General features: G+C 58.8%; 2 protein-coding genes across 4 annotated transcripts; both read left to right on the plus strand.

Annotated features, from left to right (window-relative positions):
• Window positions 1-13,843: 13,843 nt before the first annotated feature.
• DBNDD2 (dysbindin domain containing 2) lies at window positions 13,844-21,911 on the plus strand. 2 transcript variants are annotated; one of them, XM_080628107.1, is made up of 4 exons: window positions 13,844-13,898; window positions 19,097-19,252; window positions 19,724-19,867; window positions 20,647-21,911. In XM_080628107.1, exons 2-4 carry the CDS (start codon window positions 19,102-19,104, stop codon window positions 20,856-20,858), a joined length of 507 nt encoding a protein of 168 aa, XP_080484233.1. In that variant the 5' UTR covers window positions 13,844-13,898; window positions 19,097-19,101; the 3' UTR covers window positions 20,859-21,911. The 2 variants fall into 2 exon arrangements, with proteins under 2 accessions (XP_080484233.1, XP_080484232.1); XM_080628106.1 differs by lacking the exon at window positions 13,844-13,898 and adding an exon at window positions 14,392-14,525.
• Window positions 21,912-22,197: 286 nt separating this feature from the next.
• Window positions 22,198-27,594, plus strand: PIGT (phosphatidylinositol glycan anchor biosynthesis class T). Of its 2 annotated transcripts, XM_080628104.1 has the most exons (12): window positions 22,198-22,478; window positions 22,837-23,014; window positions 23,848-23,975; window positions 24,449-24,549; window positions 24,703-24,789; window positions 25,044-25,131; window positions 25,219-25,316; window positions 25,585-25,750; window positions 25,855-26,055; window positions 26,560-26,725; window positions 26,861-26,944; window positions 27,080-27,594. In XM_080628104.1, the coding sequence occupies exons 1-12, from the start codon at window positions 22,295-22,297 to the stop codon at window positions 27,330-27,332; spliced, it is 1,734 nt and encodes a 577-aa protein (XP_080484230.1). In that variant the 5' UTR covers window positions 22,198-22,294; the 3' UTR covers window positions 27,333-27,594. The 2 variants fall into 2 exon arrangements, with proteins under 2 accessions (XP_080484230.1, XP_080484231.1); XM_080628105.1 differs by lacking the exons at window positions 24,703-24,789; window positions 25,044-25,131; window positions 25,219-25,316.
• Window positions 27,595-27,919: the final 325 nt, after the last annotated feature.

Below are 27,919 nucleotides of genomic sequence, written 5' to 3' on the forward strand. Positions count from 1 at the left end.
TGCTGGCGGCCTCTTCCTCCAGCTCTCGCATTTGTTGGAACAGCCTAAGGCAAAAGGCCAGCAGAAGAGTGCGTTGGTGCTGCCCAGAGCAGCGGAGCGCAGCTGTGGGACAGGGCTCTGGGCACCCCGGTCCCCTCTCGCTGCCCGGGCAGAGCCGTGGGGCGCTGGGGCCCCGGGCACGTCCCCAGCAGGAGCTGGCGGGAGGCCGGGGACCCCTTGTGCAGCAGCACCCACCAGCTCTGAGAGGCTGGCGCGTGCAGCTGGAGGATCCTCTGCCTGCTTCTCTTGAGCGCCTTGCGGGGCGGCAGCGGCTTCAGGACCTGCCAGAGCAGAGAGGGCAGGGGTGAGCGTCCGGGCTCCCTGCCTGCGGGGCCAGGGCACAGACCCGGCCCCGCGCCTGCCCCGGCACCCACCGGCTCCTTACTCTGCGAAGGCAGCCCTTGGCGTCCTCGCCTCCGCAAGGGCTGAGCTCGGCCACCAGCAGGACAAGGGTGGACTTCTTTTGGGGCTGCATTTCAGGTGCCAAGATCGGGTGTAAGCAGCGGGGAACAAGGCAGCAGGGACGGGAAGAAGTGGGAAGTTCTAGGAGTAGGGCAGAAGCGCAGGGCAGGAACAGGGCAGAAGGGACCGGAGCACGCAGGTGGGAGCAGAGGAAAAGTGTGGGTTCAGGGGTGAAGGTCTGTGCTGTTGTCTGGGCACGGGCCGCTGACGCTGTAACGCAGTCTGTGACATCACCCCGGAGTTCCAGAACTGCTGCGAGCAGGGGATGGGGACGAGCCCTAAGGGGCTGCAGCTTCATGGGGGACATTGGGCAATCGTTAGTGACCCCTGAGATGGCAGAGACACACTTTGGTGCTTAAATAATCAATGAAATGGGTGAAGGCTGCGCTGGCCAACTCCACGGGCCAGGAGCATCTCCTGTGCTCCTTCCCTGTCCCACAGGCAGTCAGTGAGCGACCTGAGCGGTGCTCAAGTGCTGCAGTTGGGATGTGTCCATGGGGTTGGAATTCAGCCCTGCCCAGCCACGTCCTGCAGCCGGGCCCATCACGGCTGAGCCCGTGCGAGAACCTGCGCCCCACGCGCAGCGAAGGCTGCGAGGGCAGCACAAGATGTGGTGGCAGCAGCGTGTGTCGAGGGCTGCCTGCTTCCGGAGGGGTCTGCAACAGCTCCGCACCTGGAACTCGCGTGTCCCCGTCTGCATCTGCACGCGCACCTCCTGCATGCAGCAGCTCCCCCTGCACCGCGCTGCCGTTCTCCTGCTGGCAGCTCCCCCTCCCTGCCCGCTTGCAGGGTCCCACATGACAGCACCGGCGGGTGCCCCTGGCTCCAGCTGCAGCCGCCAACATCTGGTATCCCAAAGCAGCTCCAGCCCCAGACCCTCTTCCCACCCTGCGGGATGGGGACCAAGGGACTCACTGGGAGCAAGGGGGTAAAAGGCTTGGTTTGGGCAGCAGCATCCAACAGGATGCCGGGTGCAGGCTGCTCCCCGCAGTGAACCCAGGCCGGGCACGCTGTGATTCTGTGATTCCACGACTGATTCCTTGTACGTGGCCGTGTTTCCCCCAGCTTGGGGAGCAGCCCGAGCAGCTTTGGTCAGCGCTGGCACAGGCTGTGCCCGATGGCAGCACCAGAGCAGGGCCCTGCAGCCACCGAGGGGTCGGAGTGAGCGCCCAGAGCTTTGGTCCCTCGCCCGAGCCCATCCCTGCCCGCAGCTGCAGAGAGCCTGAAAGAGCCGCTCTAAAGAGCCAGGGCAGGGAGCCCACGTGAGGACAGTTGGGGTGCCCCAGCACCCAGCGCCAGCCCCCATGGCCCCTCCAGCCCTGGGGGCTCAGAGCGAGTGGAAACCACTTCTCTGCCAAAGCCACGTGTGATCGCAGTGAATACCAAGAGAGACAGGGTCAGAAAAACGTCAGGAAATGTATTTACAAAACAACAAAAATATACAAAATAAACAACAAAGAACAACTGTTCTTCTCAAAAATACAACTCCTCTACCTAAAACTACCCCTATTCTACCTAAAAGTACAACTCTTATTCTTAAAACTACCCCTATTCTACCTAAAAGTACAGCTCTTACTCTTAAAACTACCCCTATTCTACCTAAAAGTACAACTCTTATTCTTAAAACTACCCCTATTCTACCTAAAAGTACAACTCTTATTCTTAAAACTACCCCTATTCTACCTAAAAGTACGACTCTTACTCTTAAAACTACCCCATTCTACCTAAAAGTACAACTCTTATTCTTAAAACTACACCTATTCTACCTAAAAGTACAACTCTTATGAAAAACGAACAATCTTCTAAACCAACAACAATCTTCAATGAAAACAGGAACTCTTCTAAACAAAACTTCTTTAAACAGCGTGAAAACTTCCCAGCCGACCAGCCCTGGAAACAAGCAGCACAAGGTCATTTCAGTGAGGCTACTGATGGTGATTGTGTTTGCCACGCGCTGGGGAGAGCGGGACTCTGCCGCGGGGCTCAGCCCTGGCTGGGGCTGGAGCCGGGCTCTACGCGATCGGACTCGGCGCGCGTGTCCCAAAGGCAGCGCAGGGCAGCGCGGTGGTGGCGCTTGTGCCGCCAGGATGAGGCCACCGGGCACCGTGTCCCTGCAGCGGGGCCGTCGCACACAGCCCCAGCCCCAGCCCCAGTGTGGCAGCAGCCGACCCACCCTGACTGCCAGCAGTGGATGGGGGCACGTTGCTGCCTTACCACTCATCAGTCTGTATCCATCGCCTCATCCTTCTCCACCTCCCCATCCACCTCCATCGGTTCCTCCATCTCCCCGTCCACCTCCATCGGTTCCTCCATCTCCCCGTCCACCTCCATCGGTTCCTCCATCTCCCCGTCCACCTCCATCGGTTCCTCCATCTCCCCGTCCACCTCCATGGGTTCCTCCACCTCCCCATCCACCTCCATGGGTTCCTCACGCAGCCCCACTTGGGTCCTGCTGGCGGCCTCTTCCTCCAGCTCTCGCATGTGTTGGAACAGCCTAAGGCAAAAGGCCAGCAGAAGAGTGCGTTGGTGCTGCCCAGAGCAGCGGAGCGCAGCTGTGGGACAGGGCTCTGGGCACCCCGGTCCCCTCTCGCTGCCCGGGCAGAGCCGTGGGGCGCTGGGGCCCCGGGCACGTCCCCAGCAGGAGCTGGCGGGAGGCCGGGGGCTCCTTGTGCAGCAGCACCCACCAGCTCTGAGAGGCTGGCGCGTGCAGCTGGAGGATCCTCTGCCTGCTTCTCTTGAGCGCCTTGCGGGGCGGCAGCGGCTTCAGGACCTGCCAGAGCAGAGAGGGCAGGGGTGAGCGGCCGGGCTCCCTGCCTGCGGGGCCAGGGCACAGACCCGGCCCCGCGCCTGCCCCGGCACCCACCGGCTCCTTACTCTGCGAAGGCAGCCCTTGGCGTCCTCGCCTCCGCAAGGGCTGAGCTCGGCCACCAGCAGGACAAGGGTGGACTTCTTTTGGGGCTGCATTTCAGGTGCCAAGATCGGGTGTAAGCAGCGGGGAACAAGGCAGCAGGGACGGGAAGAAGTGGGAAGTTCTAGGAGTAGGGCAGAAGCGCAGGGCAGGAACAGGGCAGAAGGGACCGGAGCACGCAGGTGGGAGCAGAGGAAAAGTGTGGGTTCAGGGGTGAAGGTCTGTGCTGTTGTCTGGGCACGGGCCGCTGACGCTGTAACGCAGTCTGTGACATCACCCCGGAGTTCCAGAACTGCTGCGAGCAGGGGATGGGGACGAGCCCTAAGGGGCTGCAGCTTCATGGGGGACATTGGGCAATCGTTAGTGACCCCTGAGATGGCAGAGACACACTTTGGTGCTTAAATAATCAATGAAATGGGTGAAGGCTGCGCTGGCCAACTCCACGGGCCAGGAGCATCTCCTGTGCTCCTTCCCTGTCCCACAGGCAGTCAGTGAGCGACCTGAGCGGTGCTCAAGTGCTGCAGTTGGGATGTGTCCATGGGGTTGGAATTCAGCCCTGCCCAGCCACGTCCTGCAGCCGGGCCCATCACGGCTGAGCCCGTGCGAGAACCTGCGCCCCACGCGCAGCGAAGGCTGCGAGGGCAGCACAAGATGTGGTGGAGGCAGCGTGTGTCGAGGGCTGCCTGCTTCCGGAGGGGTCTGCAACAGCTCCGCAGCTGGAACTCGCGTGTCCCCGTCTGCATCTGCACGCGCACCTCCTGCATGCAGCAGCTCCCCCTGCACCCCGCTGCCGTTCTCCTGCTGGCAGCTCCCCCTCCCTGCCCGCTTGCAGGGTCCCACATGACAGCACCGGCGGGTGCCCCTGGCTCCAGCTGCAGCCGCCAACATCTGGTATCCCAAAGCAGCTCCAGCCCCAGACCCTCTTCCCACCCTGTGGGATGGGGACCAAGGGACTCACTGGGAGCAAGGGGGTAAAAGGCTTGGTTTGGGCAGCAGCATCCAACAGGATGCCGGGTGCAGGCTGCTCCCCGCAGTGAACCCAGGCCGGGCACGCTGTGGTTCTGTGATTCCACGACTGATTCCTTGTACGTGGCCGTGTTTCCCCCAGCTTGGGGAGCAGCCCGAGCAGCTTTGGTCAGCGCTGGCACAGGCTGTGCCCGATGGCAGCACCAGAGCAGGGCCCTGCAGCCACCGAGGGGTCGGAGTGAGCGCCCAGAGCTTTGGTCCCTCGCCCGAGCCCATCCCTGACCACAGCTGCAGAGAGCCTGAAAGAGCCGCTCTAAAGAGCCAGGGCAGGGAGCCCACGTGAGGACAGTTGGGGTGCCCCAGCACCCAGCGCCAGCCCCCATGGCCCCTCCAGCCCTGGGGGCTCAGAGCGAGTGGAAACCACTTCTCTGCCAAAGCCACGTGTGATCGCAGTGAATGCCAAGAGAGACAGGGTCAGAAAAACGTCAAGAAATGTATTTACAAAACAACAAAAATAAACAAAATAAACAACAAAGAACAACTGTTCTTCTCAAAAATACAACTCTTCTACCTAAAACTACCCCTATTCTACCTAAAAGTACAACTCTTATTCTTAAAACTACCCCTATTCTACCTAAAAGTACAACTCTTACTCTTAAAACTACCCCTATTCTACCTAAAAGTACAACTCTTATTCTTAAAACTACACCTATTCTACCTAAAAGTACAACTCTTATTCTTAAAACTACACCTATTCTATCTAAAACTACAAGTCCTATGGTAAAAACAACAATCTTCTAAACCAACAACAATCGTCAATGAAAACAGGAACTCTTCTAAACAAAACTTCTTTAAACAGCGTGAAAACTTCCCAGCCGACCAGCCCTGGAAACAAGCAGCACAAGGTCATTTCAGTGAGGCTACTGATGGTGACTGTGTTTGCCACGCGCTGGGGAGAGCGGGACTCTGCCGCTGGGCTCAGCCCTGGCTGGGGCTGGAGCCGGGCTCTACGCGATCGGACTCGGCGCGCGTGTCCCAAAGGCAGCGCAGGGCAGCGCGGTGGTGGCGCTTGTGCCGCCAGGATGAGGCCACCGGGCACCGTGTCCCTGCAGCGGGGCCGTCGCACACAGCCCCAGCCCCAGCCCCAGCCCCAGTGTGGCAGCAGCCGACCCACCCTGACTGCCAGCAGTGGATGGGGGCACGTTGCTGCCTTACCACTCATCAGTCTGTATCCATCGCCTCATCCTTCTCCACCTCCCCATCCACCTCCATCGGTTCCTCCATCTCCCCGTCCACCTCCATCGGTTCCTCCATCTCCCCGTCCACCTCCATCGGTTCCTCCATCTCCCCGTCCACCTCCATGGGTTCCTCCACCTCCCCATCCACCTCCATGGGTTCCTCACGCAGCCCCACTTGGGTCCTGCTGGCGGCCTCTTCCTCCAGCTCTCGCATGTGTTGGAACAGCCTAAGGCAAAAGGCCAGCAGAAGAGTGCGTTGGTGCTGCCCAGAGCAGCGGAGCGCAGCTGTGGGACAGGGCTCTGGGCACCCCGGTCCCCTCTCGCTGCCCGGGCAGAGCCGTGGGGCGCTGGGGCCCCGGGCACGTCCCCAGCAGGAGCTGGCGGGAGGCCGGGGGCTCCTTGTGCAGCAGCACCCACCAGCTCTGAGAGGCTGGCGCGTGCAGCTGGAGGATCCTCTGCCTGCTTCTCTTGAGCGCCTTGCGGGGCGGCAGCGGCTTCAGGACCTGCCAGAGCAGAGAGGGCAGGGGTGAGCGGCCGGGCTCCCTGCCTGCGGGGCCAGGGCACAGACCCGGCCCCGCGCCTGCCCCGGCACCCACCGGCTCCTTACTCTGCGAAGGCAGCCCTTGGCGTCCTCGCCTCCGCAAGGGCTGAGCTCGGCCACCAGCAGGACAAGGGTGGACTTCTTTTGGGGCTGCATTTCAGGTGCCAAGATCGGGTGTAAGCAGCGGGGAACAAGGCAGCAGGGACGGGAAGAAGTGGGAAGTTCTAGGAGTAGGGCAGAAGCGCAGGGCAGGAACAGGGCAGAAGGGACCGGAGCACGCAGGTGGGAGCAGAGGAAAAGTGTGGGTTCAGGGGTGAAGGTCTGTGCTGTTGTCTGGGCACGGGCCGCTGACGCTGTAACGCAGTCTGTGACATCACCCCGGAGTTCCAGAACTGCTGCGAGCAGGGGATGGGGACGAGCCCTAAGGGGCTGCAGCTTCATGGGGGACATTGGGCAATCGTTAGTGACCCCTGAGATGGCAGAGACACACTTTGGTGCTTAAATAATCAATGAAATGGGTGAAGGCTGCGCTGGCCAACTCCACGGGCCAGGAGCATCTCCTGTGCTCCTTCCCTGTCCCACAGGCAGTCAGTGAGCGACCTGAGCGGTGCTCAAGTGCTGCAGTTGGGATGTGTCCATGGGGTTGGAATTCAGCCCTGCCCAGCCACGTCCTGCAGCCGGGCCCATCACGGCTGAGCCCGTGCGAGAACCTGCGCCCCACGCGCAGCGAAGGCTGCGAGGGCAGCACAAGATGTGGTGGAGGCAGCGTGTGTCGAGGGCTGCCTGCTTCCGGAGGGGTCTGCAACAGCTCCGCAGCTGGAACTCGCGTGTCCCCGTCTGCATCTGCACGCGCACCTCCTGCATGCAGCAGCTCCCCCTGCACCCCGCTGCCGTTCTCCTGCTGGCAGCTCCCCCTCCCTGCCCGCTTGCAGGGTCCCACATGACAGCACCGGCGGGTGCCCCTGGCTCCAGCTGCAGCCGCCAACATCTGGTATCCCAAAGCAGCTCCAGCCCCAGACCCTCTTCCCACCCTGTGGGATGGGGACCAAGGGACTCACTGGGAGCAAGGGGGTAAAAGGCTTGGTTTGGGCAGCAGCATCCAACAGGATGCCGGGTGCAGGCTGCTCCCCGCAGTGAACCCAGGCCGGGCACGCTGTGGTTCTGTGATTCCACGACTGATTCCTTGTACGTGGCCGTGTTTCCCCCAGCTTGGGGAGCAGCCCGAGCAGCTTTGGTCAGCGCTGGCACAGGCTGTGCCCGATGGCAGCACCAGAGCAGGGCCCTGCAGCCACCGAGGGGTCGGAGTGAGCGCCCAGAGCTTTGGTCCCTCGCCCGAGCCCATCCCTGCCCGCAGCTGCAGAGAGCCTGAAAGAGCCGCTCTAAAGAGCCAGGGCAGGGAGCCCACGTGAGGACAGTTGGGGTGCCCCAGCACCCAGCGCCAGCCCCCATGGCCCCTCCAGCCCTGGGGGCTCAGAGCGAGTGGAAACCACTTCTCTGCCAAAGCCACGTGTGATCGCAGTGAATACCAAGAGAGACAGGGTCAGAAAAACGTCAGGAAATGTATTTACAAAACAACAAAAATATACAAAATAAACAACAAAGAACAACTGTTCTTCTCAAAAATACAACTCCTCTACCTAAAACTACCCCTATTCTACCTAAAAGTACAACTCTTATTCTTAAAACTACCCCTATTCTACCTAAAAGTACAACTCTTACTCTTAAAACTACCCCTATTCTACCTAAAAGTACAACTCTTACTCTTAAAACTACCCCTATTCTACCTAAAAGTACAACTCTTATTCTTAAAACTACCCCTATTCTACCTAAAAGTACAACTCTTACTCTTAAAACTACACCTATTCTACCTAAAAGTACAACTCTTATTCTTAAAACTACACCTATTCTACCTAAAAGTACAACTCTTATGAAAAACGAACAATCTTCTAAACCAACAACAATCTTCAATGAAAACAGGAACTCTTCTAAACAAAACTTCTTTAAACAGCGTGAAAACTTCCCAGCCGACCAGCCCTGGAAACAAGCAGCACAAGGTCATTTCAGTGAGGCTACTGATGGTGACTGTGTTTGCCACGCGCTGGGGAGAGCGGGACTCTGCCGCTGGGCTCAGCCCTGGCTGGGGCTGGAGCCGGGCTCTACGCGATCGGACTCGGCGCGCGTGTCCCAAAGGCAGCGCAGGGCAGCGCGGTGGTGGCGCTTGTGCCGCCAGGATGAGGCCACCAGGCACCGTGTCCCTGCAGCGGGGCCGTCGCACACAGCCCCAGCCCCAGCCCCAGCCCCAGTGTGGCAGCAGCCGACCCACCCTGACTGCCAGCAGTGGATGGGGGCACGTGCTGCCTTACCACTCATCAGTCTGTATCCATCGCCTCATCCTTCTCCACCTCCCCATCCACCTCCATCGGTTCCTCCATCTCCCCGTCCACCTCCATCGGTTCCTCCACCTCCCCATCCACCTCCATGGGTTCCTCACGCAGCCCCACTTGGGTCCTGCTGGCGGCCTCTTCCTCCAGCTCTCGCATTTGTTGGAACAGCCTAAGGCAAAAGGCCAGCAGAAGAGTGCGTTGGTGCTGCCCAGAGCAGCGGAGCGCAGCTGTGGGACAGGGCTCTGGGCACCCCGGTCCCCTCTCGCTGCCCGGGCAGAGCCGTGGGGCGCTGGGGCCCCGGGCACGTCCCCAGCAGGAGCTGGCGGGAGGCCGGGGGCTCCTTGTGCAGCAGCACCCACCAGCTCTGAGAGGCTGGCGCGTGCAGCTGGAGGATCCTCTGCCTGCTTCTCTTGAGCGCCTTGCGGGGCGGCAGCGGCTTCAGGACCTGCCAGAGCAGAGAGGGCAGGGGTGAGCGGCCGGGCTCCCTGCCTGCGGGGCCAGGGCACAGACCCGGCCCCGCGCCTGCCCCGGCACCCACCGGCTCCTTACTCTGCGAAGGCAGCCCTTGGCGTCCTCGCCTCCGCAAGGGCTGAGCTCGGCCACCAGCAGGACAAGGGTGGACTTCTTTTGGGGCTGCATTTCAGGTGCCAAGATCGGGTGTAAGCAGCGGGGAACAAGGCAGCAGGGACGGGAAGAAGTGGGAAGTTCTAGGAGTAGGGCAGAAGCGCAGGGCAGGAACAGGGCAGAAGGGACCGGAGCACGCAGGTGGGAGCAGAGGAAAAGTGTGGGTTCAGGGGTGAAGGTCTGTGCTGTTGTCTGGGCACGGGCCGCTGACGCTGTAACGCAGTCTGTGACATCACCCCGGAGTTCCAGAACTGCTGCGAGCAGGGGATGGGGACGAGCCCTAAGGGGCTGCAGCTTCATGGGGGACATTGGGCAATCGTTAGTGACCCCTGAGATGGCAGAGACACACTTTGGTGCTTAAATAATCAATGAAATGGGTGAAGGCTGCGCTGGCCAACTCCACGGGCCAGGAGCATCTCCTGTGCTCCTTCCCTGTCCCACAGGCAGTCAGTGAGCGACCTGAGCGGTGCTCAAGTGCTGCAGTTGGGATGTGTCCATGGGGTTGGAATTCAGCCCTGCCCAGCCACGTCCTGCAGCCGGGCCCATCACGGCTGAGCCCGTGCGAGAACCTGCGCCCCACGCGCAACGAAGGCTGCGAGGGCAGCACAAGATGTGGTCCACATATTCCAGTTGGGGCCATTATGGGTGAGCCCCTGCTAGAGCCTTTGCCCCATTCACAGCAAGGGCTGCGAGGCCAGGAGAGGATGTGCTGCCATCCCCAAGGCAGTCCAGGGCAGCATGGTGGTGGCAGTTGTGCTGCCAGGACAAGGGCACCGGGCACCATGTTCCTGCAAGCAGAGCCCAGCCATGCTCCAGGCCCAGCCCCAGCCCCAGCCCCAGCCCCAGGCCCAGGCCCAGGCTCAGGCCCAGCTGTCCCTGCACTCCCGCCAGCATTTCCTTCTGGAAGCTCCTCCTATTCCCCGCTTGCCCCAGGACCCCAGCTGTCTCTCACTCTGGGATGTGGCCATTGTGGCTCACACCAGCCATCCATGGCTGTCGGGCTGTGAGAGGGCAGGCCAGCAACTGCATGCATTGCAGAGAGGGAGGACTCTCGGCTTCACATCTAGGGAACAGGTCCTGGGAGCCAACCACCCTTATCCCACTACCAGGGTCCCTGTGGAATGGGAGTGCAGGATGCTTTGGATGGCAGCACCTTCCTGCTGCTCTTAGATGAGAGGAAAGCTAAGCTGGCCCTGCTGCAGGGCTACCAGGCTGGTAAGCAGCATGGCAGAAGTGACCGTTGTCCCTACCTAGAATGGTGGGTCAGCACCTCCTCTTGTCCTTCACAGTGCATCTGGTCCTGGGCATCTCTCACAGCTGTGTCTTGTCCTCAGCACCATGCTGGGCATCTCTCAGCACCTTCCAGCTGAGGCTTGGTGCTCGCTGTCAGCCGCACTTCTCCCCAGTCTGGCGCTTGTCCCATGTCGCTGTCCGGGTGTGCTTCCCTGCCGCCATCCCCTGCTTGCAGTACCGAGATGACTCTGAGCAGCACTTTGCCAGGCCAGGAAAGGTGTTTCCCCCCAGCCACGTTTAAGCACAGAACATAAGCAAGAGCGTGTGCTGCAGACGAGAGGAGCTGGAGGCACTCAGTGCTGACAGCACAGTGAGCACTGCCTGTGGGGCAGCAGTAGGCTCAGGGCAGCCTCCAGGCATGATGTCTGCCTGCAGAAGGGGCTGGGGCACCTCTGACCCTGAGGGCACCCCTCAAGCAGGAATATTATGGACTGCTTGCCCCCAGCTGGGCAGGGATGGGGCCAGCCTGCAGGATGCTGGGGCTGCCCCCAACATGCTGCCTGTGCCCAGCTTGGCCTCCCAGCACCTTACCTCTGCCTCCAGCCAGCATTGACCCTCTGAAGGAACCTCCTGGGGCTGCTTCCGCACAGGAAGGGCAAGGAGAAGCCACCTGCAACACAAGGGATGTCCCCACAATGCCCATACTCATCCCTACCCACCTGTTTGACTCCATTGTGCTGTCTCCCACAGGATTGTCCCATGCGTTGGTCTATTCCTGGCCACTGTGCCCAGTGGTCACGTACTGACAGTGCCGAGATACATCCTGTGCCGATGAGCTCTGGTCCCTGCTGCTGCCAACAGCAAGCAGGGCCCTCGCACTGCCCCAACAGCACTGCCCAGGGACCAGAACAGGAGACAGAGGAGCTGCAGGTGGAGGATTTCATAGAATCATAGAATCAACCAAGTTGGAAAAGACCTTTAAGATCATCAAGTCGAACTGTTACCCAAGGATTGCCAAGGCCACCACTATCCCATGTCACTAGGGGCCTCATCTATACAGTGTGTGAACACTTTCAGTGACAGTGATTTCCTGGGGTGCACAGCAAGTGAGGAGCTGCACCTCAGCCTCTGTGTACTGCAGGGCATCCGAAGGAACCTGTGTGCTGGCTTTGCCTACCTGAAGGTCTACCCTGGGGACCAGGACAGGCAGGTGCATAATGTACCATCCTATGGAGAAGAGGGAACACTATGGGACCTGGGGGTCCTCTGCCCACCCTGCCCAAACACACAGGGTACATGGCAGTCACCAACACATGCAAACACCCTTTGCACTCCCACAGCTCTTGTTACCCCAAGCAACTCCATGGATTCTGCAAATGTTGTTGCAGAGCGGGACCAGCCAGCCCTGAGCAGCTCCTGGCCTCTTGATGGCTGCATTGGTGCCATTTCTCAAGGCCATGTACAGAACAGTGCTGTAAACCCCAGCCAAGCGGCACCTCGGCACAGCCCCGCTCCCCCCGCCTCCCCTTTGGCCCTGCGGAGATGCTCATTTCTCAACAGCCACATTCCTCTGAGGGTGTTTATGGCTTTTCTGTCTCCCCACTGTCCCAGGCTAAAATCGACCCTTTTAAGGGAGCCACAGGACCACGGGTTGCTGGAGCCTTGCCTGCTGTGGGCTGCTCCCTCACGATGTATTGCCTTGTTCACTGGGAAAGCAGCCTTGCCTTGTTTTTCTCTTGGCTCCACAAGTTACTGATGGAGTCAAGCTGCAGCTCAGTCCCAGCCCCATCCACACATGCCTCCTAGAGAATAAGATCTATTTTCACCAGCAAGTGATTCACCTGCCTGGCACTGGTTTACCTTTCCCTTAGCAGCTGACTCCTCCTCAGCTCCATCCTCGAAGGCAGCTCCCTGACTCACCACCCAAACCTCTAATAGATGAGAAACCTGAGCGGGAAGGGCAGGAGGAACAAGTCACATTACATTTTCTCCTGGTGACGGGTGTACTTTGATGCTGGCTCCCCTGGGGACTTTCAGCAGCAGCTGAACTCTGTTGCAGAGAGAAGAGGCATTATTCCTACCTGGGCTTGTGACCTGGATCTCCAGGGGCACTTCCCAATGACCTGATCCTTTGTGGTTAGGGTGAGGGCTGTTGACACAGGACAGTGTGCTGTCACCATGTGCTGGAGGCACAAGGGAGGCAGGGGTGCTGTGGCAGCCAAGGCAGACCCTGCAGGTGTCTGGCAAGGCTTATTCTTAGAGCTCCTCACTACAAGGGGAGACTCTCAACTGACTTCAGCATCACCTCTGTCTTCTCTCACCTTTTAGCCAGGAGCAGGCACACTTGGCCACGAGCAAAAAATCATTACATGGAGCTGGCTTGCCTGTGTTGGGTTAATTGGAATAAAATGTGTACCCTGCTGAGCAGCACGGCTTGTGCTGAAGAGCTGGGATGAGTCAGGCTCCGTGCCGATGATATCGCTGCTTCTTCAACCCGCTCCCACAAGGCAGGACAGAGGGGCTGCAGCAGCATGGGTGCGTGTCACCCTGTGCAGGCAGCACACACACACCGCCCTGCAGTAGGGGCCAAAGTGATTCCAAGGGAACTTGGGGTGCTCCAGGGGACACAGGACCAGTCTCCATGCCTTGCAGCAGTAACTGATGCCAATCGACACAGATGTGTCACATAGCAGAGACGTGAGGTAGCTCCCTGGCCCTCACCTCCCCGCCAGCAGGGCAGGGGGTCAGCAGGGAACGGCTGATGCTGCCCAGAGGCCATGCCAGACCACACAGAGCTGTGAGCAAGCCAGAGTCAGCAGGTACTTGGTGGAGATTTGCTCCTGCAGCTCCTCAGAGACCATGAAACCCTCTACCCTCCACCAGCCTGGCTCCCCCAGCCCTCCAGGGCTAAGCCACAGTGCTGGGCAACACACACTCAGGTGGAAACCATCAGGCCGGATGTGGGTGATTCCGGATACAGATGAACACTCACATGGGCAAAATTCATCCCTTGTAATCACCATGTGAGTGAAGCCAGCAGCTACGGACAAGTGCATTGGGTGGGGGCACCAGGTTCCCAGCATAAAGCTGGATTTCAGCAGCAGGAGCTCCCAGAGGAAATGGAGGGGACAGCAGAGCAACAGTAGCTAAAACAGAGCTGGGACACAAACAATAGCCAGTTATCTTTAGTCATCCAGACAGTGAGAGAAGCACACTGCTAACGGGGCAGGCGGGACACGCCACAGACACTGGAAACTCCCTATCAGCCAGAGAAAAGGGCAGAGTGGATGTTCCCCCCGTCCCGGCTTGGCAGTGAGCGGCTGCGGGCAGAGCCGGCGCTGGGCACGGCGAGGCACTGACTCACCCTGCTGAGATACAGGAAGGAGGCGGGCGGCCAAGTCCACTTCTCTGCCAAGGAGCAGCCCTGATGTGCAGAGCTGAACGTGGGAGAAAACACCCCGGAGTGGGATCTGCGGGGGGATGAGGGTCTCGGAAGGCTGGAGGTGGGCTGTGAGGGACCCCACGGCCCATGCACGCAGTGTGCTGTTGTCTCTCCTGCATCATTGCGTGAGCTGGGCATTTAGAGAAGAAAAGCATAAAAAAAAACCCAAGCAAGAACGGGGACAGTGCTCCCTACACAGGCAGAGCCCCCTGCCTCCAGCGCTGCCCACCCCTGCTCAAACAGCACCTTCAGCCGGGCACTGCGGGCACAGAGCCGCGGTGCACGGGGAGATCCTCTTTGGGGACCATGGCCCCTTCATGGGGACTCTCTGTGTGCCCCGAGAGCGCAGAGACCCTCCGTGAGGACCGGGAACTGCGCACGGGACCCTGCTCTCCGCGGGGACTCTGCACGGACCCCCCCGAGGACCGGAGCTTTCTCCCCGCGGGACCGAGCAGCCGTAACCCGGGGTCGCAGCCGGTAGGCGCCGCCGCGATGCCGCGGGGCTGGGCGCGCTGGCACCGCCCCGCGTAGCGCCGAGCACCGCCCCGCAGCGCGCAGCATGGGCGAGCGGCGGCCGGCGGTGGGGGGGTGCTGAGCCGAGCCCGACTGCCCCGGTCCGGTCCGGTCGCAGCAGCCGCCCGCCGCATGTCGGGGCCCGGGGCGCAGAGCCGCAGCCGGCGGCTGCCCGGTAAGTGTCGGCGCGGGGTGTGCTCGGCAGGAGAGTAGCGGGGCACCGCACCGGGCGGGCAGGGCTCGGGCTGCCCACGGCCCCTCGCATCCTCCCCGCAACACCCGCCCCATACCCCTTGCAAAGCACCCGGGTCCCCCTTTCCATCCTGGAGCCCACCCACCCCACCTGCTCCAACCTGCTGCTTCCCATCCTCTTTGGGCAGGGGCTGCCCGGGAAGCTCCGTGCCTAGGATGGGGATGCTGGGATGGGGAGGCACCTGCCTGGGATCTGAGCTGGGGACCTGTTGGGCCGCGGGCTTGTTATGCGGTGACATCGGCACCTCTCAGAGCCCTGAGCCCCCCGTGGGGTGTAGGGAAAGAGGAGGCTGAGCAAACCCGGCGAGCAGGGGGGGTGAGGGCAGCGGGGGTAATGGGGGCTCGCATGGGGACAGCTTGCCACGATCCGAACCCAGCCTTAGCACACTGTGCCCTGGGCATTGTGCTGCCCTCCTGGGTTTCTTGTCTTCATGCTTCTTTCTGCAGGAATCAAAGCAGGGCCCCGTAATGGCAAGGTCTTGTGACAGCCTCTGCCGCTGGGGAAGGAGCTCTGGGTGCAGGGATATTTTTAGTACTGAGACTCAGGGGATTTGGAGATGGCTCGGAGGAGTGCAGGCGATGAAACCATGGCACAGACAAGGGTTACGAGGTGCCATGTCCTCCCTCTCTCATTCCCCCTCTGCTTTTTCCCAGCAAGTGCCTCTGCCAAAACCACTGCCTCCCTCGCACTCGCCTGGTGCATTTCCTCTCACGGGGGCTACAGTTATTTTTTGCTGTGCTGCAACACGAGGTCAGATGTGCTGATCGAGAAAAGACCGTGCAGGGAATTAACACTCAGGCAGCCGGCGTGTCCGGGCATCCTGTCTCTGCGCAGCCTGATCCTGCCTTACTCTTTGGGGCATTCCCAGCTCTCCACACCAGCTGCTTCTCCAAGGGCTAAAGAAGTTCAAAGGCCTCGGGATTTACCCTTGTCCCACAGCGGTTTTGGTGGGGCAAGGTGATGGGGAAAGGTTTGCAATCTCAGCAGAGCCTCCTGTCAGATGCTATGGCAGCTGAGGGGCTGCATCTTCCTCCTACCTGACCTCCTCCTCAGCATTGCACACAGGGACTGGGAGGACAGGATGCGGTCTGGCAACAGTGGGATACCCCACTCTGGAGGAGTGGAGTCAGGGATTGAGGCTCTGGGAAAGCACAGGGAGGACAAAAGCTGGCGGGGCCAGCCTGCCCCAGCTCTTTCATGCACCAGGAAACTGGACCATGCTTGGAGCGACCCCTCACTTGAGCTCTGCTCACCTCCCCATCAACCCCTGGAGCTTTCCACAGCCCAGATTATATTTTAGGACCTTCTTTAAATCCTTGCCAAGCTGTGGCCTTAAGAAAAGGCCATCCCCATCCTCTTTTGGCCTTGTGCCTCCACTAGCAAACCCCCTACCACCCCTGAATACACCCCTCCTGTTCACCAGCACAGAGGGGGGTTGTACCGGGATCCCACCAGCCAAGGAGGAATGAAAAACACATGCCCTCCTATCTGAAACACAGCCAGATAGTTGAACTGTGCTCTGCTCCCAGCCTGGATGCTGGGTCACAAACACCCTGAGTTGGTGCTCCCAGCACCCTGAAGCCCTGTCTTGCTCTCACCCCATGCTAACTGCACCCCAGGAATGCTCCTCTCCCAGCCTGCTTCAGCAAGGGTGAAGATAGGAGAGCTCGTGGTGGTTTCCTTCACAGCCTTTCCCTGCTGCAGCGGTGGCTGTGAGCCCAAACTGTGCGAGGGCAGAGGGACCAGCGGGGCCAGTGTCCTCACCCACAGCCCACCCTGGCAAGGAGGAAATCCCTGTCTGCACCTCCTGGAGGGATCCTGCCCTGCCCACCCAACCTCTGCACCAGTGCCTGCCCCTGGTTCCTCTCCAAGCTGTGCTGGCTAGTAAGCTGTGAGAGCCGGAAGGATCTGAAGGCAGCGGGGCGCTCCGTGCTGTGGCAGCCGCGCTGGGCGGTTCAGCCAGCGGGGAAGAGCCTGGCTCTGAATGCTGATCAGCCTCGGCCCCTTTGCTGTAGTAATAACCATGACAATAGTAATAAAAGCCAGGCCACCAGCAGGTACCAACAGATCCCACACAGTGCACAGGGGCCGCATTGTGCCTGTGAACGTGTCCCTCGGTGGGAACATGCCAGTGGGATGAGACAATCCCCACGACTGACAGCCCGGGAGTGTGAGCGGCCGTCACATGGGGAAGAGCCGCGGCAGGGAACGCCACTCTCCTTTATTTCCCCGGCAAGGGTTGCTGAGAGGTGGCTACACTGGCAGGGCTGTTCGCATCCCCCGGGCCCGGAAGAGCCCCGGGAGGGGGGAAGGCTCCATCCCTGACTCTCACCACGGTCACGGGTCAGGCAGGGCCAAGCACAGCCCAGCTGCCGGCGTTCCTTACATAATGGGATCTCAGTGCTCGTGCCTGATTCCCCAGCGAGAGCTCAAAAACAAGTTCATAAACAGGTCCTGCTAATTTCTCCTGCAAGAGAAATCCTGGCGCCCACAGGAATGCAGCATTCCTGACTCTCCCCAAGCACACTTGCCCTGAGTATCGGTCATGTGCTAGAGAGAGGTGGACAGTAAGAACATTAATGGCACAGCTCAGCCATGCTCACGGCGCCTGGGACAGCACCTGCCAGCATTTTGGTTTATTTGTGTTTGCACCACAAGAGGATTTAGAGCCTCTCCTCCTTACCTCCACACTGCCTTCCCTTTGGCACAATGCTGCACAGAGTCTGTCGCTCTGAACCTGGAGCCAGTGCAGCCTCTGCCCTGAGCCCAGTCTTCCTGCAGCTGGAGCCTGATGGAGTCCCCTCGGTGTGATGAACTGCTGCAGTTTGCCATGGATTTGGCACAACTGGGCTGGGAAGCAGAGCTCTGCCTGGCACAGACAGTACAGGGATGGCTCCAGCTGCTGAAGTGAGCCACCTCCATAACCAGCGCCCTGGTCACCTGCTCCTTGTCCTGGTTCCATTCTGTTGCAGATAGCACAGGGGAGGCAGGAGTTTTTTGCTGTACCCCAGTGGCACTGGGCTCCAGGCGCTGGTCAGCCTTGTTAGGAAAGCTTCACCAGCACGGTGTGTCCCTCACTGCAGCCATCAGCCTGGGTGCTCCACAGCACACTGAGCCTCTGCACCAGAGCAGGCACCCAGTGCTTAGGTCAGACATGCCAAGACAAAGGCCCCTTCAGGCAGCCCAGATTGCTGCCCTGGGCATCGCAGGAAGACGCTGAGCAGCCAGAAGAGGACCAGAGCCTCTTCCAGAAAACACATGGCAGCTGGCCCTGACTCACAGCACATTCCATGCTGTGCTGCAGGCACAGCCTGGCCTCCCGGGGCAGGCACCTGCAGACAGTGGGGTTTACCTGAAGGATGCCCCAGAAACAGGGTGAGAAGGAGCTCTGGGGAGGGCTCTCAGCAAGACATGACATTGTTCTCCAGGACAGCTCACCAGGCTCACCACCTCTCTCCCATTTGGGTCCTGTGCTGCTACACACTGCTGACAGGCAGCCCTCCTGCTGTGCTCACCCCACTCCTGACAGACAGGGTGGGGATGCTGCTCTGGCCTGGAGGAGCAGAGGGTTTGGGCCATACTCAGGCAAAGCAGGGGATGTTTGTTTGGTTTCCTTGGTTACTGCATGGCCTGCTCCACTAATCATATTTTCCTTGTGCCGCTAGGCCAAGAGCGGCAGAGAGGAAACCTGGAATGGCTGAGGTCAAACACCAGCCTGGGAACAGCTGGGACCACCGGCTCTGGACCATTTGGGTCCTCGCTGTTGTGGGTACCCAACCCGAAAGGGAGGTATGATGCCCAGGGATGCAGCAACAGCCCGAGGGCTCCCGTCATTCCCTCTGGTGTGAGCTGGGCCACAGGCACCGGCATTGAACTGCAGGAGGAATTACAGGAATGAAAATGTTTGTAGAGGCAGAAGCCAAGCTGGCTGTGCAGGCGGGGATGTGAATAAGGAGCCTGCAAGCGTGGGTGTGGCTGTATTTATAGTGACGGTGGTGGCAGGGGTGTGCATGTGTGGGGTGACAGGGTTGCTGATGCCTTTTATTTCTTAATACATCCCAGAAAGCCTTGGAGCACTAATGCCAGTTTATCCCTGGGAGTTTCCTCAGCTTGTTAGCGTTCACAGACATCCCTCTGTTTTATAGCAAGGAAACTGAAACTTGAACATGTGGAAAACATGGCTGATCTCATAACAACACCCTTTGCCCCCTTGATAGCTCACTTCAGCAGTTGTGAACACAGCATACGAACTCCCCACTTCTGGCTGCTCTGCATTTCAGAAGTGAGATCTGAGGCTTCAGCACAGCAAGTGCTGGTGATGCTTCCAGTGCACCGTGTAACAGCTATTCATGGTGACTAAATCAATGTGCGCTGGTAAAGCTGAACAGAAGGGACTCATCTGCTCTCCATTATGTCCATACTGCATGAGCTGGGCCAGGCAGAAGGGCTTGGACAGCCCTGCCTGGTCCAACCCTTCTCACCTTTCTCCCCAGCCAACATGGAGCAGGCACAGCGGGGCCTGGACACTGAGCAGATGCAGCAGCAGCAGCTGAAACTACGGGACCGACAGAAGTTCTTTGAGGAGGTTTTCCAGCATGATGTGGATTTCTTCTTCCCTATGTCTCACCTGCAGATAGAGCATCGGAGACGTAAGTGCTGCAGGCACCAGCACGGGGCTAGGGGTGTTTCAGGGAACAGTGACACAGGCGATAGAGATTGGTGGGGCATCCCCAGTCTAAAGGCAGCTGGGGACAGGCATGTCCTGCACTGAGACAGGACCACACAGGCTGCCTGTGGGTGTGCTGTGCATTACTCACACCACTTAACTGAAGTCACTGCACATGGGTGCCCAGGCTGGCGCTCTGCATAGTCACTGGCTTCAGACAGGCGCCTCCAGACAGCAGTGTGAGGCAGGGACAAGGACTGTAGTGAGACAGGAGGCGATTCCAAAGCAATGTTTTAAGGAAACATGATTTTTCTGGGGGCCCCTTGCCAGCAAATAGGATTCAGTTTCCCAGGGCAAGGCTCACCTCCCTCCTGAAGGTCCTACCTGCACAGAACTCATGGAGCCCTTTGCCTGGCACTAGCACTCACCTTTTTGCTGGCCTCTGTCTCTGCAGCCCCCTTAGGCAGCATTTCCTCCATGGAGGTGAACGTGGACATGCTGGAGCAGATGGACATGATGGACCTGTCAGACCAGGACACCATGGATGTGTTTCTGGGCTGTGGGACAGAGGAGAGCAGTGTTGCTGGGCCCCTGCCAGGTATGTGCAGTCCGGAGCCTTCTGTGGGCCAGGCTGGGAGCCTTTCCAGTGCCCACATCAGCTTGTTCCTCAGCCCTGGCCACCCTGCGTGCAGATACACACACACTCATGCAAAGACACTTGGTGCTGGCATCTGTGAGGCTGGAGGGACCTCAGGCTGGGCTGGTCCATGTCAGTATCTGCCTCCACAGCCCAGAGATACAGACCTCCTGTAAATGCCTTATGGTGGAGAAGACAGGAGAGCCCAGGCACTTCCCAAAATTTGTGAGGCATGTTCTCCTGTCCTGAAGCTCCTCTGGAGCAGCCAATGTCTTGTCATGATTTCCCTGGTCCCCTCCAGACTGCAGAGCTCCCTGCACCGAGCAGAAAGGCTGCAGGACCCCTTCACCTCCCAACCAGACCCCAGGGAGCTGGGCTCAGGTCCCGCAGGGTGCAGCATGTTCCTCCACACATGCACAAGCTGCAGTGATTCACTGAGGCCAAGCGGAACATCCCCTTGCCTACTGCAGCCAGTGGCTTCACACAGCGTGGCTCCAAGCTGTGTTTCACTGGAGATGGAAAAGGCCCCATTGCCAAAAACGGGGAAGGAATGTGCAACACTATTCAGAGCCAGGCTGGGGGTGTGAGATGGGGAACAGCTACAGCAGCCACATGGGGAGCAGCCAGGAAAGTACATCGTGCCAGGGAGTAAGACACGTATTGAAGGGGCTCTCCATGAAGTTTAGGGAGCAATAAGCCTCCAGAAGCACTTTTCTTTCTCTTACCACACTCTCTTCCAGGGGCAGATGCCAGCCAATGCTCAGAGGAAGTCACCCTGCAAGTGCCCAACGCAGCCGAGAGCAAGTCACGCATTTCTTCTACATCCTCTGTCTCCACGGATCTGAACAGCCTGGACACCAGCGAGGAGGGGGCTGAGACCCCTGTGGTGCAGTCAGATGAGGAGGATCTGCAGGAGGACAGTCCCAAAGAGCAGGCAGCAGCAAGAAGCTAGCAGCCAGCTCTGCCTTGCTCCCAGCCTCCTCGTATGGACCTGCCAGCCCAGAGGAAGGAAAGCTGCTGGCACTCAGTAAACCCCTCACTGGACTGCTGCCCTGCAGGAGGGGCGAGATGGTTTTCCCCTCCTCTCCCTCTGCAGGTTCTCCTGGCAGCCAATGGAGAAGGAACAAGGGATATTGTAGGCTCCTAAAATTAACTCTTCAGGCTTTGCTGCTAACACTCCCTGCTTCACTCCCCTGAAACGCTCAGCAACTCACAGCCCCACCATTCCCAGAAAGCCATCCCCTGGGATCCCAGCTCCCCCTGCCCTACTGACAAAGGTCCTGTCCAGACAAGCATTTAACGATGGCATACAGAGAAATAACACTCCAGTCTAAACCACCAGTGGGTGTGTGTGTTCTTGGGAGAAAACAGCACTGAGGGTGAGGGTTAGGTGGGGATTGTACAAGGGAGAGTGGTGTCAATCCAGTGTGCAAAGGGTGCCATGCAGGAGCATACACAGCAGCAGCAGCCACTGCTGCCCCAGCACAGCATGACGGCAGCAGCCCTGGCTGCAGGAACAAAGGAAGAGCCATCAAATGAAGCCACTTCTTAGCCCCCTGCACTTGCTGCCTGCAGGAGAGGTCAGGAGGAGCCAGGCACAAAGCCGGCCAGAAGCCTGCTGCTGCTATCAGTGGCTGCAGGCCAGGAAAGTGCTGTTCCTGCTCTGGCTGTATCAGCAAAACCGTGGTCATCCCCTCGAGGAAAAGAGCCTGGGAGATAAGCAACAGGAGCCAGGGAACAGTCCTCATCCCGGCTGCTTCCTGGGGGGGTCAGACCTTACTACGCTCCTTCCTGCACAGCCCGCCCTCGGTGAGACCGGCTGCAGCACTCCGGTTATCCGGGAATAACTGACGGGAAGGAGGCGTGAGCTCCACCGGCTGCCCCCCAGCCCTGCCTCGCAGCTGGTGGAAGTCGGGTGCTTCCAGACGGCTCTGTGCCCGGAGATAGGCGCTGCCCTCCGGAACGGAGACGTCAAGGAGCAAGTGAGAGCAGGCAGCGGCGTGGAGGGCTGAGACGAGGAAGTCACCCGGGGACGGGCACGGTGGTGGCAGAGCCTTGCTACGAACCGCCCCAGCTCGGGCCGAACTGGAGCTTCCCCTGCGGCTCCCGTTCTAAAAGCCGGAGGAGGGAGCACCCCACGGAACACCCTCGCTCGTGGGCCGGGAGCAGGCACAGCCACGCAGGTGGTGCCCTCCCGCCGCGGGCCGGGGCAGGCTCCAGCTTCGCTCCCCACCACGGGCCGGAGATTCCGAGCCGCGGCCAGGCCCTCCCCGTGCGGGAGGAGACGAGACCGGGCTCACAGCGCCGCGTCTCCTTGGCAACCCCGGAAGCCGCCGCCATCGGCCGTGCGGCCGGAAGCGGAAGTGAGCGGCGGTGCGGGGTGGAGGGATGGTGGCGCTGCTGGTGCTGCTGCTGCTGCTGCTGCTGGCGGCGGGCCCCGGGAGGGCGGCGGCGGGGCCCGGGCGGGACGCGCTGCGGGAGGAGCTGCTGCTGAGCCCGCTGCCCGCCGGCGACGTGGCCGCCACGTTCCAGTTCCGCACGCGGTGGGACGCCGACCTGCCGCGGGGCGCGGGTAGGGCGGGGCCCGGGGGCGGAGCTGTTGAGGGAGGTGACGGCGTGCATCGGGGCGGTGACGTTACCGCGTATGGGGATGACGTCATCGGGGCGAGTGACGTAGGAGGCGGGGTGAGATTGCGGGGTGCTGAGGTGAGCGGGGCAGGGCGAGGCGATGGCAGGGAGCTGAGGGCTGCGGTGATGCCATCGGGCTGCTCGTGATGACGTGAGCAGGGGGTGGCACTAGGGGTGACATCATGTTTGGTTAGGCCCTGGTGTGACGTCAGGGGGATGAGGTGACCCTGCCCATGGATGATCAGCATCCTTTCCAACCCAAAGCATTCTATGAGCTGGGCAGGGGCTGATGCTGGCTGCAGTCTCTCACTACAGGCTCTTCCCGAAGGCGCTGGGGCAGCTGGTGGCGGCGCTGGGTGTCCGGGAGCTCCACCTCGCCCTCACCCAGGGCTTCTGGCGCACCCAGGCCTGGGGGCAGCCACCCCTCCAGGCACCCGCCGGTGCCGAGCTCTGGGTCTGGTTCCAGCCCACCGTCACCGAGTAGGTATCCCAGCCACAGGTCTGTCCCTCCGGGTGCTCTCTGTAGCCACCGCTCCGGGGAGCTGTCCCCCTCTCATGTCAGACAGGCAGGGTGTGTGCTGGGGGCTCCTGAGTTGCAAAATGTCTGCTGGAATAAAGAGCCTATGAGCACCTCTAACAGAAAGCAGAATACAGCCCCCAGCTCAGTGCATGGGACAGGGTGTGGTGCTGAGGACAAACCCTTGTTCACTAAAGGAACAAATAACTCCCTTATGGGCTCTGTGATGACAAACCTCTTGCTGTGCTAATGTGACAGGGTTATATCTTGACCTCTCATTAGTGACTCACTTCCTTTGAATCCCATCCAATGCCTGTCACCATCTCCCTTATCACTCAGCCCCTCTTCCAGCCTCAGCAGCTCTCTGTGGACTCAGAGCAGTCTCCTGCCTACAAATAGCCTGTTCTGGATCTGCTGGTTATGTCAGCCTTCAGAGCTGCACCAAGGTGTCACTTGACAGCAGCCCCTTCCCCATACACCATATGTCTCCTCCCGCATGCTCCCCGCTCCCCCAGCGGCTCACCCAGCCACTCACCCCATGTACCAGCTGCACCCGCTACCATGTCCCTGGCTGAAGCCCTGCCAGGGGCTGCCCCTATCCACCAGATCTCATGCATTAGAATCAAATACCTACAGAGCCAGAAAGTACATGACCTGCAGCCTCTACCTGCATGCTCCTTGCAGCTTCTGAAAACCAGAGTGTGCTCCCTGGTGTATTTATTGAATGTTGGTAACTTCATGCTTACTGTTCCAAGGATTTGAGCTGCTGAGTAATCTTTGGTATCTGTTCTCGCAGTGTTGACAAAGCCTGGAAAGAGCTGAGTAACATCCTCTCAGGAATATTCTGTGCTTCTCTCAACTTCATCGATGCAACCAACACAGTCACTCCAACGGCATCCTTCAAACCTCTGGGCTTAGCCAATGGTGAGCCAGGCACTGCCCTCTCACTCTTGCTTCTAGCTTTAGTTCTGCCCTGTGCCATTGCAGGGAGTCCAGCCACAGGTCTGGGTCTGTACAACAGGGTTTGTTAACCTCCAACCTCTTCCTGGAAGCATTTCCTCTCCCTACAAGAGAGGCTTGCATATGAATAGAGGAAACCCACAAGCAGTATGTGGCAGAAGCTCCCAGGCCCTTGTCTGTGTCTGAAAAATACTTTATGGAACAAGACTAAAGGATTTAAGGACTCCTGAAGAAAAAAATCTGCTAGAATATACCCTTCCCTATGCTTTCCAAATCACTCTGAACACAGTGGGATCTATTCCTGATTGAGCTCATGGCATTTCGGGCACATTGAGAGGGTGGTGGGCTGTGAGGTTCACTGGGGGTGGAAGAGGCCCTGTGTCTGTTCTCGTGCCTGTAGCAGTACCAGCATGTTGACCCTCCACCTCCCTGCCCAGGGACAGATCACGATCTCCTGCGATATGCTGTCCTGCCCCGGGAGGTGGTCTGCACTGAGAACCTCACGCCTTGGAAGAAGCTGCTCCCGTGCGGGTCAAAGGTAACAGCAAGTCCTGCTTCCTCATTGGGCCACTCCTGATGGTGCTGGGTTCCCTCCAGTGATCCAGGATGTACAGTGGGAAGTTTCAGCAGGGCTTTTCTGTCAGTGGAAGGACAGGACAGGCCTAGGCTGTTTCTCCTTCTCTCCTTGCAGGCTGGGCTTGCTGTGCTGCTGAAGGCAGAGCGCTTGTTCCACAGCAGCTACCACTCGCAGGCAGTGCACATACGCCCCATCTGCAGGGTAAGCACAAGGCTCAGGGCTCCCTCCTTTAACACCCCCAAGAGAAAATGCAAAGCCTTCTTGTGGCACTGCAAGGTGACACACTGGTTTGCCCAACGCCCCTATGGTGTGTCTAACACAACTGTTGTCCTGCTTCTCTGGCTTTACCTGCATCCCAATGGGATTCTTGCAGCCCTGGTGGAGTTCCAGCTCCATCCTGGTTTCCTGCCCCTTTGGAAGGTGTGATCAGAGCCACCTATCTCTCTCTTGTCCAGAATGCCTCCTGCCTGGCTGTGTCCTGGGAGCTCAGACAGACCCTCACTGTGGTTTTTGACACCTTTTCTAGTGGCCAAGGAAAGAAAGGTAAGCTTGGTAGCTCCGTGCTGTGCTCCTCTAGTGCCCCAGCCTGCAGCATGTCACTCTGCCTGCCACTTACTTGACTTCCTGCAGACTGGTCCCTCTTCAAGATGTTCTCCCGCACACTTACTGATGCATGTCCTCTGGCATCGCAGAGCAAAGTCTACGTTGACATCTCCCCTAAGAACAAGGTAATGCATACAGACTAGAGAACACCCCCTGCTTCCTCAGATCAGCCACTTTGTGTGGCTCAAACATCCTCCACCCAGCATGGTGGGGCCCCCCAGAAGCCCTCCAGGGGGGTTCCCTCAGGGCAGTGGGGATGAATGTGGGGTATAGTAAGACCACTTGAGCTGGCTGTTGGGTGGGGAAGCTCAGACCGGATGGAGTGGCTTTGCCCCAGTGCTGCCAGTTCCTTCAAGGGGCACTTTTCCTTTAATGGTCCATTTGTTTTCATAGGAAAAAGAGTTACTGGAAGTAACACCTGCTCCAACATCTGTATACGAAGCTACTGTCCAGGGAGACAAGAGAACCTATGCTGTCTATGACCTACTGAGCCCCTCACTCTTTAATACCTCTCGCAGCCTCAATGTGCAGTTCAAGTGGAAGCGTCCTGAAGACAGCTGTGAGTGACCAGAACTTCCCTCCACCTGCATCACTGGTCAGGGCTTTAGGCCTAAAACTCACCTGGCATGGCTCCCCCTTCCCGTCTCCTTTTCTCCTTCACAGCGGAAATGCCGACACCTGTACTCCATGCTCAGCGCTACGTGAGCGGGTACGGGCTGCAGACCGGAGAGATCAGCACCCTCATCTATAACACCCACCCGTACCGGGCCTTCCCCGTGATCCTGCTGGAGACTGTGCCCTGGTATCTGCGACTCTATGTGCACACTCTGACCATCATCACGAAGGGGAAGGAAAACAAGCCAAGTAAGTAAACCCTCCCAGGAGCACATGCCACCCAATTGATTCCCTTGGCACAAGTGGCTCATTCCAGAGATGGTTTAGTCCCTCCCTTGGGCCTCAGTGATCACTGAGAAGCTGGACTGGGAAACAAAACATCATAGGATGTTTCCTAACCTTCCCTTCAGTGCTCACAGCAGATGAGACTTTATTAAGTCTGTTTTATAAAAGGTTCATGGATTGTGTTTCATAACAGGCTAAACAAAAGCGAATTGATTTTTGTAGTAAGGGAGACTCAATTTAAAACAGATGACTGGGTCTTATTTTGCATTTGTACCTTTCCTTAAGACTTTCATGGGTCATCAGATTTACAGCTTTAACATGTGTTTTTTGAGCTGTTCATCTGCACTTGCCCAGGAAACCTTTCCTAGAACAGTGGAAGCAGGAGCTCCCACCCCATGGGAGATGTCCAGGCACTGCAAAATGGAGCAAGGTGTCCCTGATGCCACTGACACATCTCTTTGGGGTTAGGCTACATCCACTACCAGCCAGCTCAGGACCGGAGACGGCCTCACCTTTTGGAAATGCTGATCCAGCTGCCAGCCAACTCCGTCACCAAGATCTCAATCCAGTTTGAGAGAGCCTTGTTGAAGTGGACAGAGTACCCGCCAGATCCCAACCATGGCTTTTACGTCAGGTAACACATACCTCAGCTCCTCGTTCCTTTCTGGGCCTATGTCGGACTTGCTGCCCAGGTCTCTGGGGACAGGGAAAAACTCCTGCCATCTCTTTGCTGACAGGACTGACACTAACATGTCCTCTGTCTCCTTAGTTCATCTGTGCTTAGTGCCCTAGTGCCCAGCATCATTGCTATGAAGGACATGGATGTGGAGGAGAGCCCTCTCTTCACCTCACTGTGAGTGTACCTGTGCTGGGAAGCGGCGCTGTACCTCAGCACCAGCGAGCTGCTGGCTGCTGTCATCCCATCTGGGGAGCACGAAGCAGAAGTCCTGTGTGGGCTGACTCTCCCTTTCCTGCTTCCGCTCTCCAGGTTTCCTTCCTTCGATGGCTCCAGCTATTTTGTGCGCCTCTACACAGAGCCACTGCTGGTGAACTTGCCAACACCAGACTTCAGCATGCCCTATAATGTCATTTGCCTGACCTGCACCGTGGTGGCAGTGTGCTACGGCTCCTTCTACAACCTGCTGACCAGAACATTTCATGTGGAAGAGCCGAGCCGGGGTGGGCTGGCCAAGCGGCTGGCCAACATCATCCGCAAGTTCAGGGGGGTGCCCCCTCTCTGAGAGAAACCAGGGCAGCTCCATGGGGAGATCCAAGGAGCAGAGTGCTGTTGCCTCTTGTCTTTGATCGACGCAGCCTGCTCCATTCTTCTGCTTGGATCTCTCATTGGGATCCAACAAGCTGAGAGAGTGGTTCCATCGCTAAGATGGAAATGGCTCTAAGCCCATTGACTACTGAACTGCACTGCTGTGGGACTGGGAAAGGTGTAGGACTTCTGTTTGGGAGAGGGGTAACTTATATGCTGGGAACAATGCTAGAAGTAAACTTGACCGGTTTTGTACATTTGTGCTGCTCCTGGTTGGTTTTACTTTCTCAGCCCCACATGCAGATTTGACCCTGTAAGACTGTGAGCCACTAAGCCTCCAGTATGCTACCCAAGCCAGCTGGGAGGAGATGCAGACATGGGAAGGGATGTGACTGCAGCAGAGATGGGTTCATCTGTCCTACCACCTCACCTGCACAACTGCCATGTTTGACAGCTCCATCCTGCCATGCTTCACCACATTTGAACCAGTCTGCAAATTAGTTGTTGGCCATGGTGTATGTCTGTCCCCTCTTTCTCAGGAAAAAGCTTCTCTAGCAGTGTTTC

Source organism: Psittacula echo (genome assembly GCF_963264785.1).
Source record: "Psittacula echo genome assembly, chromosome: 12".
NCBI lineage: Eukaryota > Metazoa > Chordata > Aves > Psittaciformes > Psittacidae > Psittacula > Psittacula echo.

Excerpts from the sequence above, each read along its gene's own strand:
- DBNDD2 (XM_080628106.1), top strand. The coding sequence starts at position 14,483 with ATGTCGGGGCCCGGGGCGCAGAGCCGCAGCCGGCGGCTGCCCG. Across the intron at positions 19,253-19,723 it reads GCAGATAGAGCATCGGAGAC|CCCCCTTAGGCAGCATTTCC; the intron begins GTAAGTGCTGCA and ends CTGTCTCTGCAG. Across the intron at positions 19,868-20,646 it reads TGTTGCTGGGCCCCTGCCAG|GGGCAGATGCCAGCCAATGC; the intron begins GTATGTGCAGTC and ends ACTCTCTTCCAG.
- PIGT (XM_080628104.1), top strand. The coding sequence starts at position 22,295 with ATGGTGGCGCTGCTGGTGCTGCTGCTGCTGCTGCTGCTGGCGGCGGGC. Across the intron at positions 22,479-22,836 it reads CGACCTGCCGCGGGGCGCGG|TCTCTCACTACAGGCTCTTC; the intron begins GTAGGGCGGGGC and ends TGCTGGCTGCAG. Across the intron at positions 25,317-25,584 it reads ACATCTCCCCTAAGAACAAG|GAAAAAGAGTTACTGGAAGT; the intron begins GTAATGCATACA and ends TTGTTTTCATAG.